Source organism: Halichoerus grypus, chromosome 3 (assembly GCF_964656455.1).
Source record: "Halichoerus grypus chromosome 3, mHalGry1.hap1.1, whole genome shotgun sequence".
NCBI lineage: Eukaryota > Metazoa > Chordata > Mammalia > Carnivora > Phocidae > Halichoerus > Halichoerus grypus.
In genome coordinates this window covers 191,247,158-191,268,107 of record NC_135714.1, presented here as the reverse complement: position 1 = coordinate 191,268,107, position 20,950 = coordinate 191,247,158, and the positions used below count along the sequence as shown (strand labels likewise).

Here is a 20,950-nt window from a genome sequence, read left to right as displayed (position 1 = left end):
CCTAATGGTGTGCTTCCAGGGATCCGGCTCTGGGCTAAGCATTTTATATAGGTCATTGTCGATGAATAATCACAGCAACCCCACAGGGGAGCTACTAATAGACTATATTAAGATATTTGAGGGGCGCCTGGGTGGTTCAGTCGTTAAGCGTCTGCCTTCGGCTCAGGTCATGGTCCCAGGGTCCTGGGATCGAGCCCCGCATCGGGCTCCCCGCTCAGCGGGGAGTCTGCTTCTCCCTCTCCCACTCCCCCTGCTTGTGTTCCCTCTCTGGCTGTCTTTCTCTCTGTCAAATAAATAAAATCTTTAAAAAAAAAAAAAAAAAAGATATTTGAGGCTTTTGAGGGGGTAAAGTCACAAGGCTAGTAAGTGGCAAAGCAAAAGATGTGACCCTAAGTCCATCTGACCCCAGAGCCCAAACTCTTAGTTCACACAAATAACTCGAGTGTGTCGATCATAATTACCTAAGTTAATATGTATAATGATCACACCACAAAATTATTCAGTGAACACACAGGAGTTTCTTACATTATTCTAGGATTACCTCTAGGCATCCAGTCTGGCTCCTTTTGTGGATATCCTCAAGACTGTATCCTTTTCACAACGGTTTACTAATCACAGCAGTATTGTGACTAGCCCTTGACCATAGGCATGCAATTTAGGTCTATTATTTTCAACCATTTTCTCCACTGATTTTGCTGAAACACTTTAATATATTCTGTTCTTTACCAAATTTAAGAACTTTAATGTGGCATATCTGGTGGTAAAACAAGTATTTAGTTTAAGACTTAGGCATCTTCAGTGAGGACACGGTGGTTTCTTGTGGAGTTGTTACTACCACGATCTGGAAATCTGATTTCTACCTTTCTACTTCCAACCCCTACCTTAGCAAGGATTGCTCCCAGGACATTCAGTATGCTTTAAGAATCAGCAACACTAAGCACAATTAAAATAAAACCGTAATACCCCAGTGAGTAGGCTATAAAAACAACATTGCTCAAGCAAGTTTTAGACAAGATTACAAAAACTAAAAAGGTAATATACGTATCTATGATACGTAATATGTGTACACACCTTCATAAAAGGCTAAACCCCAAATTACTAGTGGGTGCCCTCTGAGAAATGGAACGAGAGCCAAAGGAAGAGAAGAACAGGTACTTCCACGTTTTACTTAATACAGTTCTTTATTATGGAAATCTTTTATTTTTAACAAGTGTATTATTTAAAGAAATTTAAACACGAAAATAGTTTAAAAAATCAGTGTGAGAAGACAGAAATGTTTATTGGTTGAAAACTACTTTAAGGCTGGAAGGTCTTAAATAAAGGATTTGCTTTTTAAATCTGGAGTATCCAGCCACATATATAATAAAAAAAATAAAACTTAGAAATACGACAGTAGTAGATCTTTTATCATTTTTCCCAATACTTCCTTTTATAGAGAGAGGGGAGAGACGGAGGGAGAGGGAGAGAGAGAATCTCAAGCAGGCCCCACACACCCAGGGCGGAGCCCGATGTGGGGCTCAAATCCTACGACTCATGAGATCATGACCTGAGCTGAAGTCAAGAGTCGGAGGTCCAAGCGACTGCGCCAAGGTGCCCCCTAATACGCTTTTTAAACAAAAATTTAACGAAGTGTATCATACTTCCTAAAATGTACTCTTACTGTAAAAACTACGCTTGCTAGAGCCAAAGGGTGTTTTAAAAGGAAGGGGAAGCAGGCTCTCAGTTCTGGCGGGAACCTCTTAAACCACTGTTTGAGAACCACACGTGAGGTAAGTCTTCTATTTAATTAATAATATAAAATACGCAATATAATATTGTACATCAGTTTTATCTTTATATTGCTTTTCATAGTCTTTCTTCCCCCATAGTAATAGTGAAATACAAAAATGCCTAAATATTTTTCAATAACCCTATTAATAATTATAAATACGAGCTTAATGCCTATAAAATATAAAGTCCTATTAGAAAGTTGTTTCAACTAAAGACCAAGATAGAAAAAACCCTTTCATTCTGAATAAACCAGAACAATTCCTCACTGCCTTTTTTTCCCCCTCTCTCTTTTTTATCTTCCTCACTGCTCTTTTAAGAGTTCATTTAACAAGCACCACGGGCCTCAGGGCACCATGAGAATAATAAGAGAAAATGTTTCAAAAACCATTTACCGAGTAAAATATTCTTTGTCAGAAAAAATTTACCTGTGCTTGCCCTACATTTGCCACAACGATCCTTTCTAGTTTAGCCATAATGATCTCTCATTCCTCTGAAATATATTATAGGCTAAGAAAAAAACCAAAACAGTAAAATGCCTACTACCAGGAAAAATTAACATAAACCCTACAAAATAAACAGAGAAGATATGAGAGGTCAGAAGTTAAACAAAAGCATTTTAGAACTTTATGGGGTATGCGTGCTAAATTCTGGGCTCCTGGATGATTTTCTTCTTTTTTAACTTCCACGGTGCACTACTAAAATACAGCCTGCTTTAAGTTCATTAAGCTACTAAAGAACTACAAGGACTAATCATGCGTACGGAACACCGGGGAGGAAGCACACAATTAGTACATATTCTCATTTTTTATTTTTTTTTTTAAAGATTTTATTTATTTATTTGACAGAGAGAGACACAGCGAGAGAGGGAACACAAGCAGGGGGAGTGGGAGAGGGAGAAGCAGGCTTCCCGCTGAGCAGGGAGTCCGACGCGGGGCTTGATCCCAGGACCCCAGATCATGACCTGAGCCGAAGGCAGCTGCTTAAAGACTGAGCCACCCAGGCGCCCCTTTATTCTCATTTTCTAAATGAAGTATTAAAGCCAGGCCAAACAGTGAGACAGGGAAGCATGAGACAGTAACCACAGAATGCCATGTAGTACATGCCTGTCACTCAGTAAACGGTTTTCCATAGAACATTCTACCTCACAGATCTGTTCCCGACCAACTTTAGGAAAAGGAAAATGTGGGGCACCTGGGTGGCTCAGTCGGTTAAGCATCTGCCTGCCTTCGCTCGGGTCATAATCCCAGGGTCCTGGGATCGAGTCCTGCAGGGAGCCCGCTTCTCCCTCTCCCTCTGCTGTTCCCCCGTGTGTGCTTGCTCTCTCTCTCTGCCGAATAAATAAAATCTTAAAAAAAAAAAAAAAAGGAAGGAAAAGGAAAGAAAACAAAAAGAAAAAAGAAAATGAAAATGTTCTCAGAACAAGGCTGATGACTGCAGTTTACAGAGATCCCAGCTCGAGTGCTGAGGACCACCACGACGTGGGCAGACAGAGGGTACTGCCGGCACAAGGGAGGGAACCTAGACCGAAGACAGCCTTTCTCTGCTCCAACTTTAAAGACTCCCCTTCCAACAGGTGAAATGAAAACCATTTGAATTCCACCATTTTTTAAATCTTTGTCAACAGTCAGGGAGTCTGAAGCAGCAACCGCACACTCAGTACCACATGTGGTTCCAGGACGGATATAATAAATGAATACGGGTCGGTCCCAGCCCTCAAGCCCTAAGCCAAGCCTGAATGCCCACCCCGAGCCGGCAGACAAGCACCCACACTGAAAAGGCAGAGCGGACTTGGAAAGACAGGCAGGGAGGCTGGGCATCGCTACCCCAGCCCCATTCTAAAAATACAGATCTCCTTCTAGGCCGAGAGAACGCTCCCTTGCCCCCAGACTTATCACTCCACATCCATCCCCTTGGAGCTTCAGACCATGAGCTCAGAGACACTCCGCGGGACTGCGCCGTCTTTATTCAGGTGGTGCTGGAAGACCGCGTGTAACCGCGCCCTGTCGCGCCCCCCTGGCAGCCGCGGCCGCCTGAGCACTACTGTGCGTCACTCCGGCCCTGGTGCTGGCAGGAGGAGGCTCAGAGCCAGGACGGAACTCTGTTCACGGGCTGTCAAGGCTGCTAAGGTGCTCGGAGCTCACTCCGCTCAAGTTTTCGGAGTCCCGGAGAAAACCCTTAGAAAATGAATCAAACGACCAATCTAAAGTCACACACAGGTGGTGGCTGGGTAGGAATTTACACCAATTTATACCCTGACGTCTCCGAGACTTCTCTTCTGGCTTTAATGCTATTTTACTAACTGTTTCTTGCTGAAACCTCATGGTATTAAAACCTAAGGTAAACACAAGATCAAAAGCCAAACGCAATTTATTGGGAATTGCCTTCGACATTCCTATAAATGTCAGACAGAGCAGAGGCAGAGAGGGAAAGAAACCCAACCCATTTCATAAGGTTCACAACATGTTGACAAAAAAGGCACGTAAATGGAAAATCTTAAAATAGTGGTCCTTAAGGTAATTTTAACAAATGATATTCAGCAACATATGGGGGGAAAAAAAACAACCCAGAATATCCCTTAATAAAACTTATCCTAAGGATTCAAGATTAACAGATTTTAGGAGGAAAAGCATATCTACTTCAACATGTGCAAAAAAGGCACTGAATAAAACTTTACTTCTTTCAGACTCTTTTCTTTTTTATTTCACTATAAAATAAAAAATAAGCAGGAGGAACAGATAAGAAAAATCTTTTAAAATATCTGCATGTCTTTGGCAAAAGACCACAAATAGGTAAACTTTTTTTTTTCCCCTCCTTAAATGAATTCCTGCCTTTGTGAAGTGGCCCTTTATTTCCTTCCTTTGTGGCTATCAAATGTTACCGGAAACCCTTGGAACTTGTTTGCAGCTGTAGCGACTTCCTATTGCACTTTGTTCAGACTCCGTTCCAGCCACCATAAACGCCATTGACTTTGACGAGGAAAAAAAAAAAAAAAAAAAAAAAATATATATATATATATATATAGAGAGAGAGAGAGAGAGAGAGAGAGAGAGGCCGTGTGCTACTGGACTAGAACACGGATGAGTACCCAGCATACCTGCAAACCTGTGAGTCACAGAATTTTAAGTCTTCACCACACGTTAGGGATTACTACACATAAACAACACACACACACGCACACATACATATATGTATGTATCTGATTTATAGAAACACCACCAAATCTATCTAATCAAATAAACATCTCCTACTGAACTTAAAATAATTCTACGTTAAATAGTCCATCCTACATGTAAATACATGAATGAGAAACAGGGCCCTGTATAAAGTGGTCCTCTACAAAGCCCAAGAAGCTGTCACCTGGTACTTGGAGCCATGAATTTCTTAACTCAGAATGAGGGAAGGAGAACAAAAAACAAAAATGGAGGAAGTGGTCAAGATTTTATAAGTATACATACAGTCAACTCCGAGAGCTGGAATTTCAAGCTCTGAAATACTTTTAACAGGATACAACACCCTCAAGAAAAAAAAAAAAGTGTGAGAATCTCAAAACCTGGAAATATTTTTTAATGAGAAACAGTTTTTTTCTCAGAGATCTAATAGTCTGTCATCAACTTGCTAAATCTTACCTGAGCTTTTGACTGTGATAACTAATACCCTAACTACTATTCTTTGAAGAATAATTTTAATAACCTGGAGAAGAAAAACATAGATTGTTTTGTAAGTATTCACTGCTTAGCAGTGGGGAAAATTCTCAATTTTTACTTGATCAAATAGTCTACCCTGAGAAATAAATCAACAACTTAACTAGTCCAACCAGTAAATACTTCAACATATCAGGAGCCAGAAAACTACCTGAACCTGTTTTTGAATGGCTTGCAAGCTAAGAATGGCTTTTACCGTTCTTAAAGGGTTGGGGGGGGGAACACAAGAAGACTATATTGAGATACATGAAAAATACATGAAACTCAAATTTCAATGTCCATAAATAAAGTTTTATTGGAACACAGCTGTGCTGTGCCCATTCATTTGCATTTTGTCTAGGGCTGCTTTCACTCAGTGACAGAGACTGGATGGCCTGCAAAGCCTAAAATATTTATTACCTCGCCCTTTACAAAAAAAAGTTTAATGTTCCTTGCAGTACATGGTTAATGAAACTAAGTTTAAACATCTAGTGCTATTTAGGAACTTCATGCTTTTTGGTCTAAAAATATTACAGAAATAAGATTAGCCTAAAAAGCAACCATTATGTCATGCAGGAATTCCTCAATACAAAGAACAGAGAAGGTACAGAAAAGCTGGCGCCCAAACCATATTTACACCCCAAACCCAAGGGCACAACGAGTGAACGTGGGAGGGACCGTGCTCCCAGAAGCAGGAGTTAGGAATTTGTCTTTCTGGAGCCAACCCCCAGGTGACCTTTACCTCTCTGAAGTCGTAGAACTATTTGTAAAATGGGAAAAATACAAATGGGGAAGACAGCCGACTCTTGGTAACGTTGGCAGTCTCTAGCCATCTCACAGGGTTTTTCTTGTAAAGTACGTGAGGTTGCTTGTAATCTATAAAGCACAATGCACCTAATACATAAGCTACACCTGTCACTGGCTCTCTGACTCCTAATGGAAGTTTTGTTCCAGCCTGATCTAAAAGTGAGGTCAAGAGACGGCAGCAGGGTGGAAGAGGGGTCCAGGAAAGATCAGAGAACAACACAGAAGGGGACAGAAGAAGGGAGGCCACGGTCTGCTGGTTTCTCTCTGGCGGTCTTTCTCAAGCTCGAATCTCAAAGGTAACAGGCATGAGAGAGCCTGATGGAAATCAGCCGAAAGAGAGAGAACCAGCAGGACTTTCAAGCTCCAGATCCAATAATGAGACGAGATCAGCCTCCAAAGGAGGTGACATTTTAGCTCTACAGAACTGATAAAGGAAAAGCTAAGAAACAGCTGAAAGCCTCAAACTTGTTTTTAAACCATTTAAAATCCCAAGTGGATGGAAACGGATCCAAAAGCTGTCAAAGAGCCTAAACCCTTTTAACTATGCACATGTAGACACACAGAAATCACATACACTCACACACATATATTCAAAAAGAATGCCTCTACTTTGACTTAACATTTCTGATGCATTTATTTTTAACCATAAAAACTGTTTTCAGTGTATCTGTTCCCAAACAGGAAGATGCACATCAACAGATGAGAAGATATAAAAAATGTATTTACTAGACAGCGTAAAACCAGTGGATCAGCAAAGTGGATGGTGAAATTGACACAGATATGCACATATATTCCTAAATACGGTGGCAAAGTCCATCGATAAATAACACCGTTTTCCTAAAGCACAGCATCATCTACTACGGTTAAGAGAAAAACCCAAGATGAGTATCACTATGGGTCCTATGCTGGTACCTGTTTAGAAAGAGAAAATAATGTCTTCTTGGTTGTATAAGAGGGAAAGAAACTGCAGATACTAGTTGCCTCCAAGTGTTTCAAAATGACGATTTTATTATTCAAGTATGGCCAGGCCAGCAAGTCGGGAGACCAGGGTCACTGAAGAGATGGTTACAATTCCCAGACAGGGGACACGCCATGCCACACCATGCCACAGGAGGGCACCCCAGGGACGCACCAGGTTGGCCAGGAGGAAGGAACAAGGAGAAAGCCTGGGCAAGAGATTTTGTTGTGGGTTCCACAAAATACACAAGCAAAGCAGCAAAAGCAGGTTTAGGACTGGCTAGTTAGAATTATTTCAGTGGGCCCTGGAGCAGAGAGGGTTGTGCCGGCTATCTGGTACCTGAGGCTGGGATATGAAGGCAGGTGGACAGACAGGGGCTCGGATAGATAGCAGCTCCATAAAGGAAGTGACTCCAAGTACGGGTTCCAGATTGGCTAGTGTGCCTATGAAAAGTGGGTCCTTTGCTATCTCTAAAGCCGGCTAGTCCCGTGAGGGACAGTCTCTGCCCAGGTCAGGGGGGCCCTAGACACGAGAGCATTAGGATATAGAAAATAAAACATAGTTAACATATTGAGGAAGAAAACAGGGTGTCTATGGAACTTGAAAAGGAACAAAAATTTTCACTGGATTTTTTTTTTGTAGCTTTTGAATTTTGTATTCTGAATGCATTACCTATTTGTAACCAGTAATGTAATTTTTGAAGTATGTTATACACACACAGGCATGCACGTACCACACATATTCTTTCCAGTCCTGGTAAACAGAATACAGTGATAATGAATGGTACCAGCCAGAACTTGAGAATCACTGTTCTGGGCATTAGGTACAATACCGTGATACAATTTTGTGGACAAAAGTGTACAGTGATCTGTATTTCTATAAACTCTAGAAACACACCCAGGATGTTGCTAAGTTTCTGCTTAAGATAAATCTAGAAACTCAATTTTCACTCCTTAAAACACACACACAAAATGGTTAAGAAGACTCCTACTACTTATTACATAAGGTTTTAAAGGTATAGACATATTTATGGCAGTTCTAAATTTAATAAGCCCTTTTTTTTCTTCAATTAAAAATAGTTGCGGGGCGCCTACGTGGCTCAGTCATTAAGCGTCTGCCTTCAGCTCAGGTCATGATCCCAGGGTCCTGGAATCGAGCCCGGCATCGGGATCCCTGCTCAGCCAGGGGCCTGCTTCTCCCTCTCCCACTCTCCCTGCTTGTGTTCCCGCTCTAGCTGTCTCTCTCTCTCTCTGTCAAATAAATAAATAATAATAATAAAAACAGTTGAACTTCTGCATCCAGCCAGGAGATGAGATTTACCCTCCACCAGGAAACAAATGAACAAAATGGACAAAATAAATGAAATAATGGCTTATGGGATACCAGGTATCAGACAAAGACAGCAAGCCATCCCTGAGATGGGAAACAAAAGGAGGCAAGACCTACAAATGTCCCAGCTTAAGAGCCTCAAAAGTTTCCAGACCGCTGTCCACTCCCAGGCGAAAGCAAAGAGAAGTGGACGTATCTGTCCGCACGGAGACTTATTCTCAAATGTTCACAGTAGTTTGTAATAGCCATAAAGCGCAAGAACACAAATGCCCATCAACAGGTGACCGGATAAACTGTAGTGCACACCTATGCAAAGGATATTCAGCAATGAAAAGGCACATACTTTTGGTACTCACTACAACATGTGCGAATCTCAAAGTAAATACGCTAAGTGCAAGAAGCCTTACCAAGAAAAAAAAGAGTATACATTCTATGAGTCTATTTCCGTAAAATTTTAGGAAATGCAAACTAATACGCAGTGACCAAAAGCAGATGAGCGGTTGCGTGGGGATGGGGGCAGAGGGAGGTTGGGGGTATACAGAGAGGCCAGGGAATCTTCTGGAAGAGATGGACGCGTTCACTGCTTGCGTGTGGGAATGGTTTCATAGTTGTACTACGTCAAAACTTATCAAATGGCTGACTTTAAATACGTGCCAGTTATACTTCAATACAACCTCCTAAAAATAAAGAGCACTCCTTGCTTCGCATCCAAAACTTGAAAATACCAAATACACAGATAAGAGAATAAAACTCTGGTCTTTTCTAAAGCACGCCCACGCACAGAAGTAACACTGCAAAATCATCTGCCGATTATGAAAGTAGCATATCTATCACTCCTCAGAAGTTAAATTGTTAACACTGAGTAAGAAAACATTTTGCTGGGGTGGTTTCAGTTTCCTGAGGCTACTTGTGAATCATGAAACCTGTGAGGTGCACACTGGTCCCTATTGTTCAGGACCCCCCTTCTTCTCTGTCCTTGACCTGAGAAGCTGTAAGGTATCTGCAGAAGGAGGCTCAGACAATTTAACAGTCTCTGCTCTTTTCTGTCTCCCTCTTCAGCAAGGGCAGGATTTATGTTAAGAGCAGCAAACTTAACAAAGACTCTTAAAGACAGAGAACGGATGGTTGCCAGAGGGGAGGTGGCGGTCAGGTTGGGGGGGGCGGGGAGTGGGGTAGGGAAGAAAAAAAAAGAAAAGGAAATTTACCTTGAAATTGGACATAATCAAACAAAACATGTTACAAAAATTCATGGTGTCAAAGAAGTGTGCTCAGAAAACGAAAACAGAGCAAGTCTCTTCTGCTTGTTCACCCTGAGAAAGAAAAGCCCTGCCCCCCCCTACTTAACGTCTGAAGAACCATCCGAGATGCAGGAGGACAGTTCCCGGCACCATAATCAAGCACAAAAACAAAACAAAACAAAACAAAACAAAAAAACTTTGAAAGATTAAAAAAAACCATTCAAAAATGTTCATTCAAACCTGCCGCTTAGAACCCAAAACTCAGAGCATCAAATCCAGTCCTAGGAAGGATTTTTTGTTTTGTTTTTCAAAAAAAAATATCTTGTGCTACCGTGACAAAAGGAGGGAAAAAAAACACCAGGGACAAGTTTCCCTCCTTCCCAAAATGACTTGACGTCATCGGATTTAGATTTCTATCAAACGTTCTGAGGAATTACAGCCACATTCTTGAAAATAGGTCATTATTTATAAAAATAACATAAATATTGGGACTCCTGGGTGGCTCAGTTGGTGAAGCGTCTGCCTTCAGCTCAGGTCATGATCCCGGGGTCCTGGGATTGAGTCCAGCATCGGGCTCCCTGCTCAGAGGGGAGCCTGCTTCTCCCTCTGCCTGCCACTCCCCCCCTGCTTGTGCTCTAACAAATAAATAAAATCTTAAAAACAAACATAAATATTGTCTTTGAGCCGTTCTGCTGGTTTTGACGGTTTTCCAGCACGCGTAGCCATTCTCCCACATACTCCTCTAACTTGACAGCTTGGCCGCTAATAATCATCACGCCATCAAACTGTCCCCCAATATGACAAACACCCCCTACCTCTTCTCCAGCCATCCACTTTCACCACCTTCAAAACCAGCCCCGTAACCTGTCCAAGGGGCCTCATCCCCCTAACTACACCCACCCCATCAGTCTGTTTCTCACCTCCTCCGGAGGCGTTCATCCGAGCCTGGGGCCACACTATCCCGTACCCCACAAGTTTCCCTTTGCCATTTCACTTAAGCAGACTGTGAACTTTCAAAGCGTCTCTTAACGTGCTGTATACAGAGGAGAGGCTCAGGAAGTTCTTGATGGGAAAACTGACCGAATGGCAATGAATTTAGGCTTTCTCTAGTCTGCTGGACATTCTGATAAATCCAGGGTCCTAAACTGATCTTTACCACCAAGGAGCAAGTAGTTTCATTTTACTCCATCCAATGTGTTTATCTTGGATCAATCTACTAAAATCTTGATTATCTTATGCACAGCGAATAGAGCAAATGTAGCACATGCAAATGGAAGAGGCAGAAGCATCTTTCCCATAAATGATTCCGAGTGGCCTGCACTCTGCGTAGACATCCCTCAACAGGCATGCAAAACGCTCATCACTAATCACATGACGGAAGGACCAGGAAGCCAGTTTTCCCCACGATCCCAGAGGTGTAAGCCTCACTACTGCCCAGATCTCTTGATTTCCAGCCCAGTGATTTTCCCACTCAGCCATTAATTATTAAGGAACATGATTTAGGGTCTCCAGGTGGTGTTATGGTCAGTAAATCACGGGAACATTCTTCTGCTAGACTCTTTCATCAGCTTCCACAATCTGGCCTCCAATAATACCAATCTACCCATTAAAAACAGGTCTGCTTTAAATGTTTTAAGCAAGATGTACACTTTGAAGCATTGCTATTTGGGCCCTGAGGATCAGGTTCAAAGTTTCTGCTGAGTTGGGGGGGACAGAATCATCTGGAGACAGGCCTTGTAAAGCTCTTATTTAATCTTTAATAATGCCCAAGCTAAAAGATGCTTATTTCTTGATCTTTAGAGACTTTACACGACGTGTGAAATCGTTAGACTTCTTTACTAACCATACAGTTTGTAATATACTTCACAACAAAAACATTCTGGGTTCTAACGGTAGTTATCCTCCACTCTTATCTGTCTTCAACTCATAAAAAAATAAAGCCTCCTTGTAATCCTTCTGAATTTGCTCCCGTCATTCTGCCAGCAGGATCATGTGCTTCCCACCCAGGGGTTGCGGAGGGGCTGTGGACTCCTGGAGGGGATCTATTCTCCCTGAAGATCAAGAAGTGTCTGCCGACATCCCTGCATAAGAGCGGTCAGAATCGAGAGCTGGGAGAGGAAGCCGCAAGGCCACACGAATCACATTTCTGCGACACCCGACAGCAGAGCAATGGAGTGGTCACTTCAGAGGCCCCGGAGAGAAGCAAGGTTTCGAGGCTGTCCCGCAATGGCTCTAACCAACATCAGCTCTTTGCCTCCTTCCTTCTCGGTAATTATACATCATGCCCAGACCTACAGTCCTGGCTCAGATATTCAAAAGGACATTTATTGCTCACTTGTCTGCCTGTCTCTGCCCAGAGGACTCACCCTAATCTAGAAGAGAGAGAGAAGACATAGGAAGAATGAAAGCATTTTAAAGTCTAATTCATTGAACAATTGTAAAATTAGAGATAGTTCTATTCCTGAATTATCACCTCAAGGCTTTAACTTCTAGATTTCTCTCGTCTCCCAGTTTGACTCCGAAATCCTGTGAAATTTTTATAAACTTACCTTTCTCCTTTTAGGTTTCATAGTGCCTTCTAATTTTTTGGCTTCATTCTCTTTCATTTTATTTCACAAAAATGAAGCTGAACTTGGTTACCACTTGTGCAGTAGAAAAAATAGTAGGCAACGAGGCTGCCTGAACAAGCCTCTTGTGAATCATTTACAGATGCGGATCTAGGCTTCATGTTCCTATATAATCTCTTAATTCCAGCCCTCCTTCATGGGCTCGGGCTCTGGAACCCTCCCCCCAACTCTTCCAGAACAACTCTCAGATCGTTTCTCTCTTCTGTAATTAAATTTCTAGATGGCTCAATTATTCTTTTTAAATTTATTTTATTTTTTGGTCTTTATTTTATTCTATTTCATCATGATAAGTGTACTCTTTAATCCCCGTCACCTATTTCACCCATCCCCCCACCCACCTCCCCTCTGGGAACCATCAGTGTGTTCTCTATAATTAAGAGTCTGTTTCTTGGTTTATCTCTCGCTCTGTTTTTTCTTTGCTCATTTTTTTTTAAGTTCCTCATATGAGTGAGATCATACAGTATTCATCTTTATCTGACAGATTTACTTTATTATACTCCCTAGCTCCATCCATGTTGTTGCATATGGCAAGATTTCATTCTTTTTTATAGTTGAATAATACTCCATCGTGTGTGTGTGTATACCACTTCTTCATCCATTTATCTACTGATGAACAACTGAGCTGCTTCCGTGGTTTGGCTATTGTAAATAATGCTGCAATAAACATTGGGGTGCACGTATCCCTCTGAATTAGTGTTTCTGTATCTTTTGGATATAGGAGGGTTCCCTTTCTCCACATCCTCACCAACACCTGTTGTTTCTTGTGTTGTTGACTTTAGCCACTGTGACAGATGTGAGGTGATGTCTCATTGTACTTCTGATTTGCATTTCCCTGATGGTGAGTGATGATGAGCATCTATTTTTTCATGTGTCTGTTGGTCATCTGGATGTCTTCTTTGGAGAAATATCTGTTCATGTCTTCTGCTCATTTTTAAATTGGATTATTTGTTTTGGGGGTATTGAATTGTATCAGTTCTTTATATATTTTGGATACTAGCCCTTTATCAGATATGTCTTTTGCAAATACCTTCTCCCATTCTGTAGGCTGCCTTTTTGTTTTGTTTCCTTTGTTGTGCAGAAACTTACTTTGATGTAGTCCCAACAGATTAGTTTTGCTTTTGCTTCCCTTGTCTCAGGAGACACATCTAGAAAAAAGTTGCTATGGGTTCCTGCCTGTATTCTCCTCTAGGATTTTTATGGTTTCAGGTCTCACATTTAGGTCTTTAATCCATTTTGAGTTTATTTTTGTGTATGGTGTAAGAAAGTGGTCCAGCTTCATTCTTTTGCATGTGGCTGTCCAGTTTTCCCAACACCATTTGTTGAAGAGAGTGTCATTTTTCCATTGGGTATTCTTTCCTGTTTTGTCAAAGATTAATTGATCATCCAGTTGTGGGTTTATTTCTAGGTTTTCTGTAGTGTTCCAATGATCAATGTGTCTATTTTTGTACCAGTACCATACTGTTTTGATGATGACAGCTTTGTAATGTAACTTGGAAGTCTGGAATTGTGATGCCTCCAGCTTTGCTTTTTTTTTAAGATTGCTTTTGCTATTCGGGGTCATTTGTGGTTCCATACAAATTTCCAGATTGTTTGTACTAGTTCTGTGAAAAATGCTGTTGGTATTTTGATAGGGATTGCGGTAAATGTGCAGACTGCTTTGGGTAGTATAGACATTTTAATAATATTTGTTCTTCCCATCCATGATCATAGAATATCTTTCCATTTCTTTGTGTCATCTTCAATTTCTTTCATTAGTTTTTTATAGTCTTCAGAGTATAGGTCTTTCACCTCTTTGGTTAGGTTTATCCCTAGGTATCTTATTATTTTGAGTGCCACTGTAAATGGGATTATCTTCTTAATTTTTCTTTCTGCTGCTTCATTATTGGTGTATAGAAATGCAATAGATTTCTGAACATTGATTTTGTATCTTGTGACTTCGCTGAATTCATTTATTAGTTCTATCAGTTCTTTGGCGGAGTATTTAGGGTTATCTAAATATAGTATCACGTCATCAGCAAATAGCAAGAGTTTTACTTCTTCCTTACCAATTTGGTTGCCTTGTATTCCTTTTTGTTATCTGATTGCTGTGGTTGGGACTCCCAGTACTATGTTGAATAAACACCGTAAGAGTGGACATCCTTGTCTTATTCCTGACCTTAGGACTCACTTTTTCACCATTAAGAATGATATTAGCTGTGGGTCTTTCATATAAGGACTTTATTATGTTGAGGGATATTCCCTCCAGAGCTACTCTGCAGAAGGTTTTTATCATGAATGGATGTTGTACTTTGTCAGCTCAATCATTCTTAAGTCATTTTTAAAAAATTTTTAGAGTGTGTGTGCACGCATGGGGGGAGGGGCAGAGAGTGATCACAAGCGGACTCCATGCAAAAGTAAATCTCATATATTCAAGATAAATCTTGTACTTAAGTTTACTTTCAACAATCAAGACAGACTACGAATGACAAGAGGTTTAAAAACCCAACATTTTAACATGTTTTTTAAGAGACAGAACCTACACACTGATCTCTATCTGGTATCGTATAGTAGCTGTGGTACAGACACTGACCGCAAGCTTCTTTCTACCTCAAGAATTGCTTTAAGTTCAACAAGGAACATTACAAAGTAAGAATAGTACAAAAAGAAGGGAGGGGGACAGCAAAGACCGGTAAAGAAGTAGAGAATACCTCCTTAATTTTGATTTTTGTATATTACTTCCTTAATACATGAAATAGACAACCCAGTAACTGAAAAGGCCAGTGCCCCCCCCCCCCCCCCCGCCAAGAATAAGGAAAGACAGAATTAGCAAAGACACGATGGGGGAATGTACGTGCATTACAGTCAATCTCCCTCTTCAGAATTTTCTGTTAACTAGATGCTACTGAAAAGTACCACATCACTGAAACATCCCTGAGTTCAAAGGCCAGTGATCTGATAAGAAGTTTTCTTTCCTACAAATAAACTGTCCTCTCAATGTCATACGGCGATTCTGTCTTAACTGTGATCAGGAAATCAAAGAGTAGGACACAAATGATAGCTAGGTGGAAGCTCTTTTTTTGTGTGTGAAATGAAGCAAGAACGGAGGAAAAAAAATCAGAGGTGCTGTGAAATGTAAAAGAACAAAGATTAAAAGTTGATAAGGATTTTGGAAGAGGATTTTGGAGTCAAGGAGCTAGCCACTTATAAGCAGGGGGTCAGACCCTGGGGAAACAGAAGGAAAACTTGATGTGTCAGTTCAAGAAAGTAACTGCTCCCAATCTGAAAACTGTTTAATCTTGATCCCCTCCCGCCTGCAGAAACACAGCACTGCTCTACGAAAAAATTCTAAAACCACACAGAAAAATACTGTGAATTGTGAAATAAATTCCTCTGATAATTCTTCATAAAAAGCAAAGTTCAGAAAATTGGAATACTTAGCAGCAGAATTTGCAGTGAGTTTAAGACAGATCACTAATTTAGGAGCTATTATGGAAACACTGTATTTGTGTTTTCACCTGAAAGTGAAATTCTACTAATGAGCAAAGCCATAAAATAAGCTCTATAAAAACAAGTTCAAAGGGGGGAAAGGAGAACATTTGGACTAAATTCTCTTCAGGAAATAAAGCCTTGTTTTGAATAACTCAGAAGGGAAACGATTTATCAAAATAAAGAAAAGTGGTAAATTAAGAAAATTCTTAATTTCCCCGTATCAAGAAGTGTAAGCATGAACATTTCACACGATACTATTACCACGTACCTGTTTTAGGATGTATTGAAAAAAATCCTTGTGGATTTCCACTCGTAATTTTGTACATCAGCTTGTCGTTAGAGCTAGAATCTGGATCAAATGCCTCTATTTGGACCACAGATACATCCTTGGGGGAATTTTCTATTATTTCTGGATAATAAACAGGTTCTGACGTCTGTGGTGCATTGTCATTGACATCCTCAACCTCTATGTAGATCTCTATAAACGAGGAGAGAGGCACGACACCCCGATCCGCTGCATAGACGGTGAGCCAGTAATGGGAGGTGGACTCCCGGTCCAGGCGCTCTGAAGTCTCTAGGACACCTGTAAGGAAGGACAATGACATGTCAACAACCAACTGCTGCGCCACCCAGGGTCAACCCAAATAACAACTCTCATTTCTCAAGGGCTCATGTGTCACCTAGAGCTGCGACCTTGGGCAAGTTGCCTAACTTCTTCCTATAAAATGGAAAGAAGAGTATGTCCACAGGTTGATTAAATGAGCAAATACATTAACAATCAGAAGAGCACTCGGCACGTAGCACTGGCTATAAAAGCGTCCGAGCATTAGGCATCAGGCACTATGAGGAACACTCTACAAAGAGTATGTCATTTAAGTCTCAAAACCACCCAATGAGATGGGCACTAAGAGACCAGCTAATGGTCCAATACTCTTGTGTTTCCAAAGACGAAATTTATGACCAGTTGAGATGTACGGATTTTTCCAGAGGTTAATCAGGGACCCAGAAACAAAGTCAAAAGGCGGTGGCCGAGCTCAGAGTCCGCACAGTCTAGCAGCTCCTGCTTCCCACACTGCATTCCCGTGAGCACTGCTGGAGTTTACAGATAAAGAGGCTGCATCAATCTTCCCCGACACGCCCTAGTCTGGTATACACACCCTTTATAGTGGCCAAGAAAACAGAGCACAGCATTTCAGAATCCAGAATAAAGGTTTGCTCGAGTCTCTTGTGCACAGAATGAAACCCTCTAATCCCCTTAGGCTAATGGCAAGACAACCACTGTGCTAAAAATATAAATTCTCCCACCACAATATAAGCTCCACAAGGGCAGAGGCCACATCCTTCTTGAATACCAATACAGCACCTCACCCAGAGCCCAGTAATTATTTATTAAATGAACAAAAATTAATAGATGCCTTAACTGAAGGTGGTACAGAAAGTCCCTCAACTGGGACCCAAGCTAGAACACATTTCCTACTAAGTCCACCAGTAAAAGGTGAGTTATGGGATTACAAAGAAGACGGTTAAGGGGTCGGTCATGTTCTGGCCTAGCCACTAAAACCAGTCAAAACCTTACTTAATCCCAGCATTAGCCACTTCTCAGGATGATGATAAAATGGAAATATCCATTACTCTAAGGCAAATCCCACCTTTTTATTCAATGGTGTGATCCTGTCCTTTGGCTTTCCCAAAATATGTCACTGCATTTTTTCCTTGTGCATTAATCATTCTGAACGAATGCTACTTTTGGGGTTTCAACACTATGGTCCAGGTTGGACTCTGGAAATCCTACAACTCTAGCATTACCGGTTTCCCATTTAATGCAAAATACTACAGGAAAAAGAACAAATGTCAATTTAATCTGCACTGAGAAATGAAACAGTACTTATCTCAACCAAACATAAATCTGTATTTCTTACTTTTTGATCACTGCATAAATGTAAATCTTTGTTTATGTGAAGTAATTAACATCACAAAAACTCATTTGTTTTGAATGTCAGATCATTGTATCTAACACTTCCCAAAAGGTTTACAAGTTATAAATACCAAACTCAACTAAATATTAAAATGTGAAATAGATGATCATGAATGAGTACTGCTATTCAGAAAGCATTATTATTTACAATTGATTCATTAATTCTTAGCAAATGCTCAAAATGGATCTGTAATACTCCTAGAAATAACGAACAAAGCCTCACAACTCTCCCTATGCAGCAGAGGTAACAGTCAGAAAAACTGAACATATTTTCCTTTTTGTCTGTTCCAAACATAGTCTATGCATACCCAATCTGTTCACGAAATTAGTAAAGTTCTACCTGTTTTTAGCCTGAAAGAAGAGCATCCTTAGTGACCAAGGAAAAATCATCTTTTCCAGTTTCTCTTCTTATCACCCCCATCAAGGGATACAAAGGAGGTCAGGGAATAACAGAATGTTCTCTCTACTAGGATTGCATATTAATAAATGAGTATACATATGTTCCTCTGTGTTCTGCCATTAAAATGTAACATAATTCATTTGACAGGTGAAGTGTTAGCAAATCTCAAGAAGACAGCTACATGGTGCTTGTATTCACCTCTTTCTGATTCTAATACTCAATTCATGCTGCTATCCACTTTTTAAAATTGTGTCCCTCTAAATGTGATCTGTAGGCATTTAATAATAATGGTAATTACAGAAACAAGTTTGTTCAGTGTTTATTACCTACACACACTACCTTATTTAGTCATTATAGCCAAACTAACTAAACATGTGGTCTTATTATGCCCACACCACAGATGAAAACCTCAGATTAAGAGAGATGAGCACCTTTCCCAGGGTCATAATAAATGACAGAACCAGAGTTCAAACACCACAAGTCTCTGACCTCAGGGTCAACAAAATGCCACCAGTCCGTGGTAGTATGATGAAAGTGTAATAAACAAAATTTAATGTGAAAACTCTAAAAAGACAAGTGAAACCTCTTACTCATTTTTTTACACATCAGGATTCAGAAGGACTCTATTAAATGTTCATTCACATATAATAGCTTTCTCCAGTTTCAAGGTGGAAAGAAAAAAGGAAAATATATAATATTTGCATTTTTATTAAGTATATAATATAAAATGCAAGTACAAGGTTTAAATCACAGACAAAAGCAGCTATTTCTTTTCCATCAAGTTCTGCTTCGAGGCTAGTCTGTGAGCACCCAGACTGCAGTGTTCAGTTATAGGATGCATTCTGCTGGGAGCTACCCTTCTCTTCCCTATCACCTGGCAACTAGAGGATCAACCATATCCTTCTTTGCAGGATCTCCTAGCCACCATTAGGAGGGGAAGTTTCCAAGACCCAAGTTAACTTCCAGATATTACTAAACATTAAAAGATACAGAGCGGGGGCGCCTGGGTGGCTCAGTTGCTTAAGCGCTGCCTTCGGCTCAGGTCTTGATCCCGGGGTCCTGGGATTAAGTCCCGCATCAGGCTCCCTGCCAGTGGGGAGCCTGCTTCTCCCTCTACCTGCCGCTCCCCCTGCTTGTGCTTGACAAATAAATAAATAAAATCTGGAAAGGAAAGGAAAAGGAAAAGAAAAGAAACACAGCCCCAGCCAACAGTTACAAGGCAGAAGTGGGATCTGAGTGGGTCTGACTCCAGAACTCAGGGTCTTCACCACAGGCTATACAGTCATGATCGGGCCCAGCATCACAGTCACACGCTCCACAGCACTGGGCACTGGGAGCCACGAGGGGCTGAGGCCACGAGGAGAGGCTACAAGTTTTCAATTGCTTAAGTAAGGGTCCTCCTTAAAGGATAATAAAAGAGAGAAGATGCAAGGCCCCTGCTTGGTCACAGACGTTCAAGGGCAGTGCCCAAGTACTATTCTAACTGCTGACTGGAATTCTAAGCATTATTTTAAAAGCAGAAAGTAGGTGGGAAAAGACCACACATATGCAAAGCTATTTTATGTTCTGCTTTTTCATCTGTCTGCTCAGTCACCAGATACATCTGGTGTATCTGAAGACACCTGTATGCGCCCAAAGGCATAAAGCACCGTACTGAGTTCCACCTTGAACCTAGAAGAGCGGACCTCTGGTCCAGGACCGGCTAGAAGCCGTCCACATAACACAGCAAGAGAGACGGAGTAGCAGGTCTAGCCTTGGCGCCCTCAAAAAATCAAAAACAGTAGACCAGCAAGCCCTCAGCAGTCCAACAGTGCAACTCCCTTGTTTTTACAGAAAGCTGAAGGCTGGGCCATGTGTAGGAAGCTAAGCAGGTACAGAGTTTAGAATCCAGAATGAGGCAGAGAATGATCATCAGAGCTGATCATTCTTTACAGGGGTCCTGAGCTCTGAGACGACCTGCGGCGTCCACCCTTCCAGTCACGGTGTCCATATTCCTACCCGTGTTCCCAGTCCTTCTGGGAGCCACTAGCAGCATGGACAGACGGACTCCCGTAACTTCGGCAGTACCTTCATTCATTCATAAAAGTCTTCAAAATTCCACACGGACGGCTTCTGGTTAGTACCTCTGACACCGGAAAGCAACCACTAAGACTCCCTGCCAGCACTGGAAGTGAATCTCCGGTTTACTCTCAAATCTCCACCTCACCCCTGCTTCTCTCTCCCCATGACCCAGCTTCCAATGACCACTTCCAACAACCAGCTTCCAATAACCGCTGTTTCCGCACTCCGTTACAAATTCCCTGAAGCAATTCTCTAAGGGACCAACAACAATTATAAATATGCACACTCCAGTCTCTGAGGTACTTCTCATTAACACACACCACAGTGACGCCACACTTAGTGGTACATACAGACACGGCACACAAACTCTTCCCCAGTGGTCTTCCCCGTGCCTTCAAACGTCTTCCCTTCTTTCTCTGCCATCTCTGCTCTTATTTTTTTATCCCGCTCTCACTTCCTGAGAGAGCAACACCGGCATGCAACCAGGTGACCTGTGAGCCCATCCTGCGAGAGAGAGCAGCGGAAGCCCAGACCTTCCACAGCCGTCCCTCCAGCCAGACAAGGAGACATCAGTGCTCTAAGTACCAGTGCGACAGGTAACGTGAGAAGGACACCTTTCTAATCCCCAGGTTCTGGT

The 20,950-nt window shown here is 41.5% G+C and overlaps 1 protein-coding gene across 6 annotated transcripts in view; it reads right to left on the bottom strand.

Moving 5' to 3' along the window:
• Positions 1–20,950, bottom strand: part of FAT1 (FAT atypical cadherin 1) — a 127,938-nt gene that overhangs the window by 54,945 nt on the left and 52,043 nt on the right. For all 6 annotated transcript variants that reach the window (XR_004923631.2, XR_013446660.1, XM_036112387.2 and 3 more), the window contains exon 3: positions 16,146–16,460. Coding sequence is in view for 4 of the 6 variants with exons in the window: in XM_036112387.2 (XP_035968280.2) it covers positions 16,146–16,460 (315 nt within the window). In the remaining 2 variants the exon portion in view is untranslated. The remainder of the gene's footprint in view (positions 1–16,145; positions 16,461–20,950) is intronic.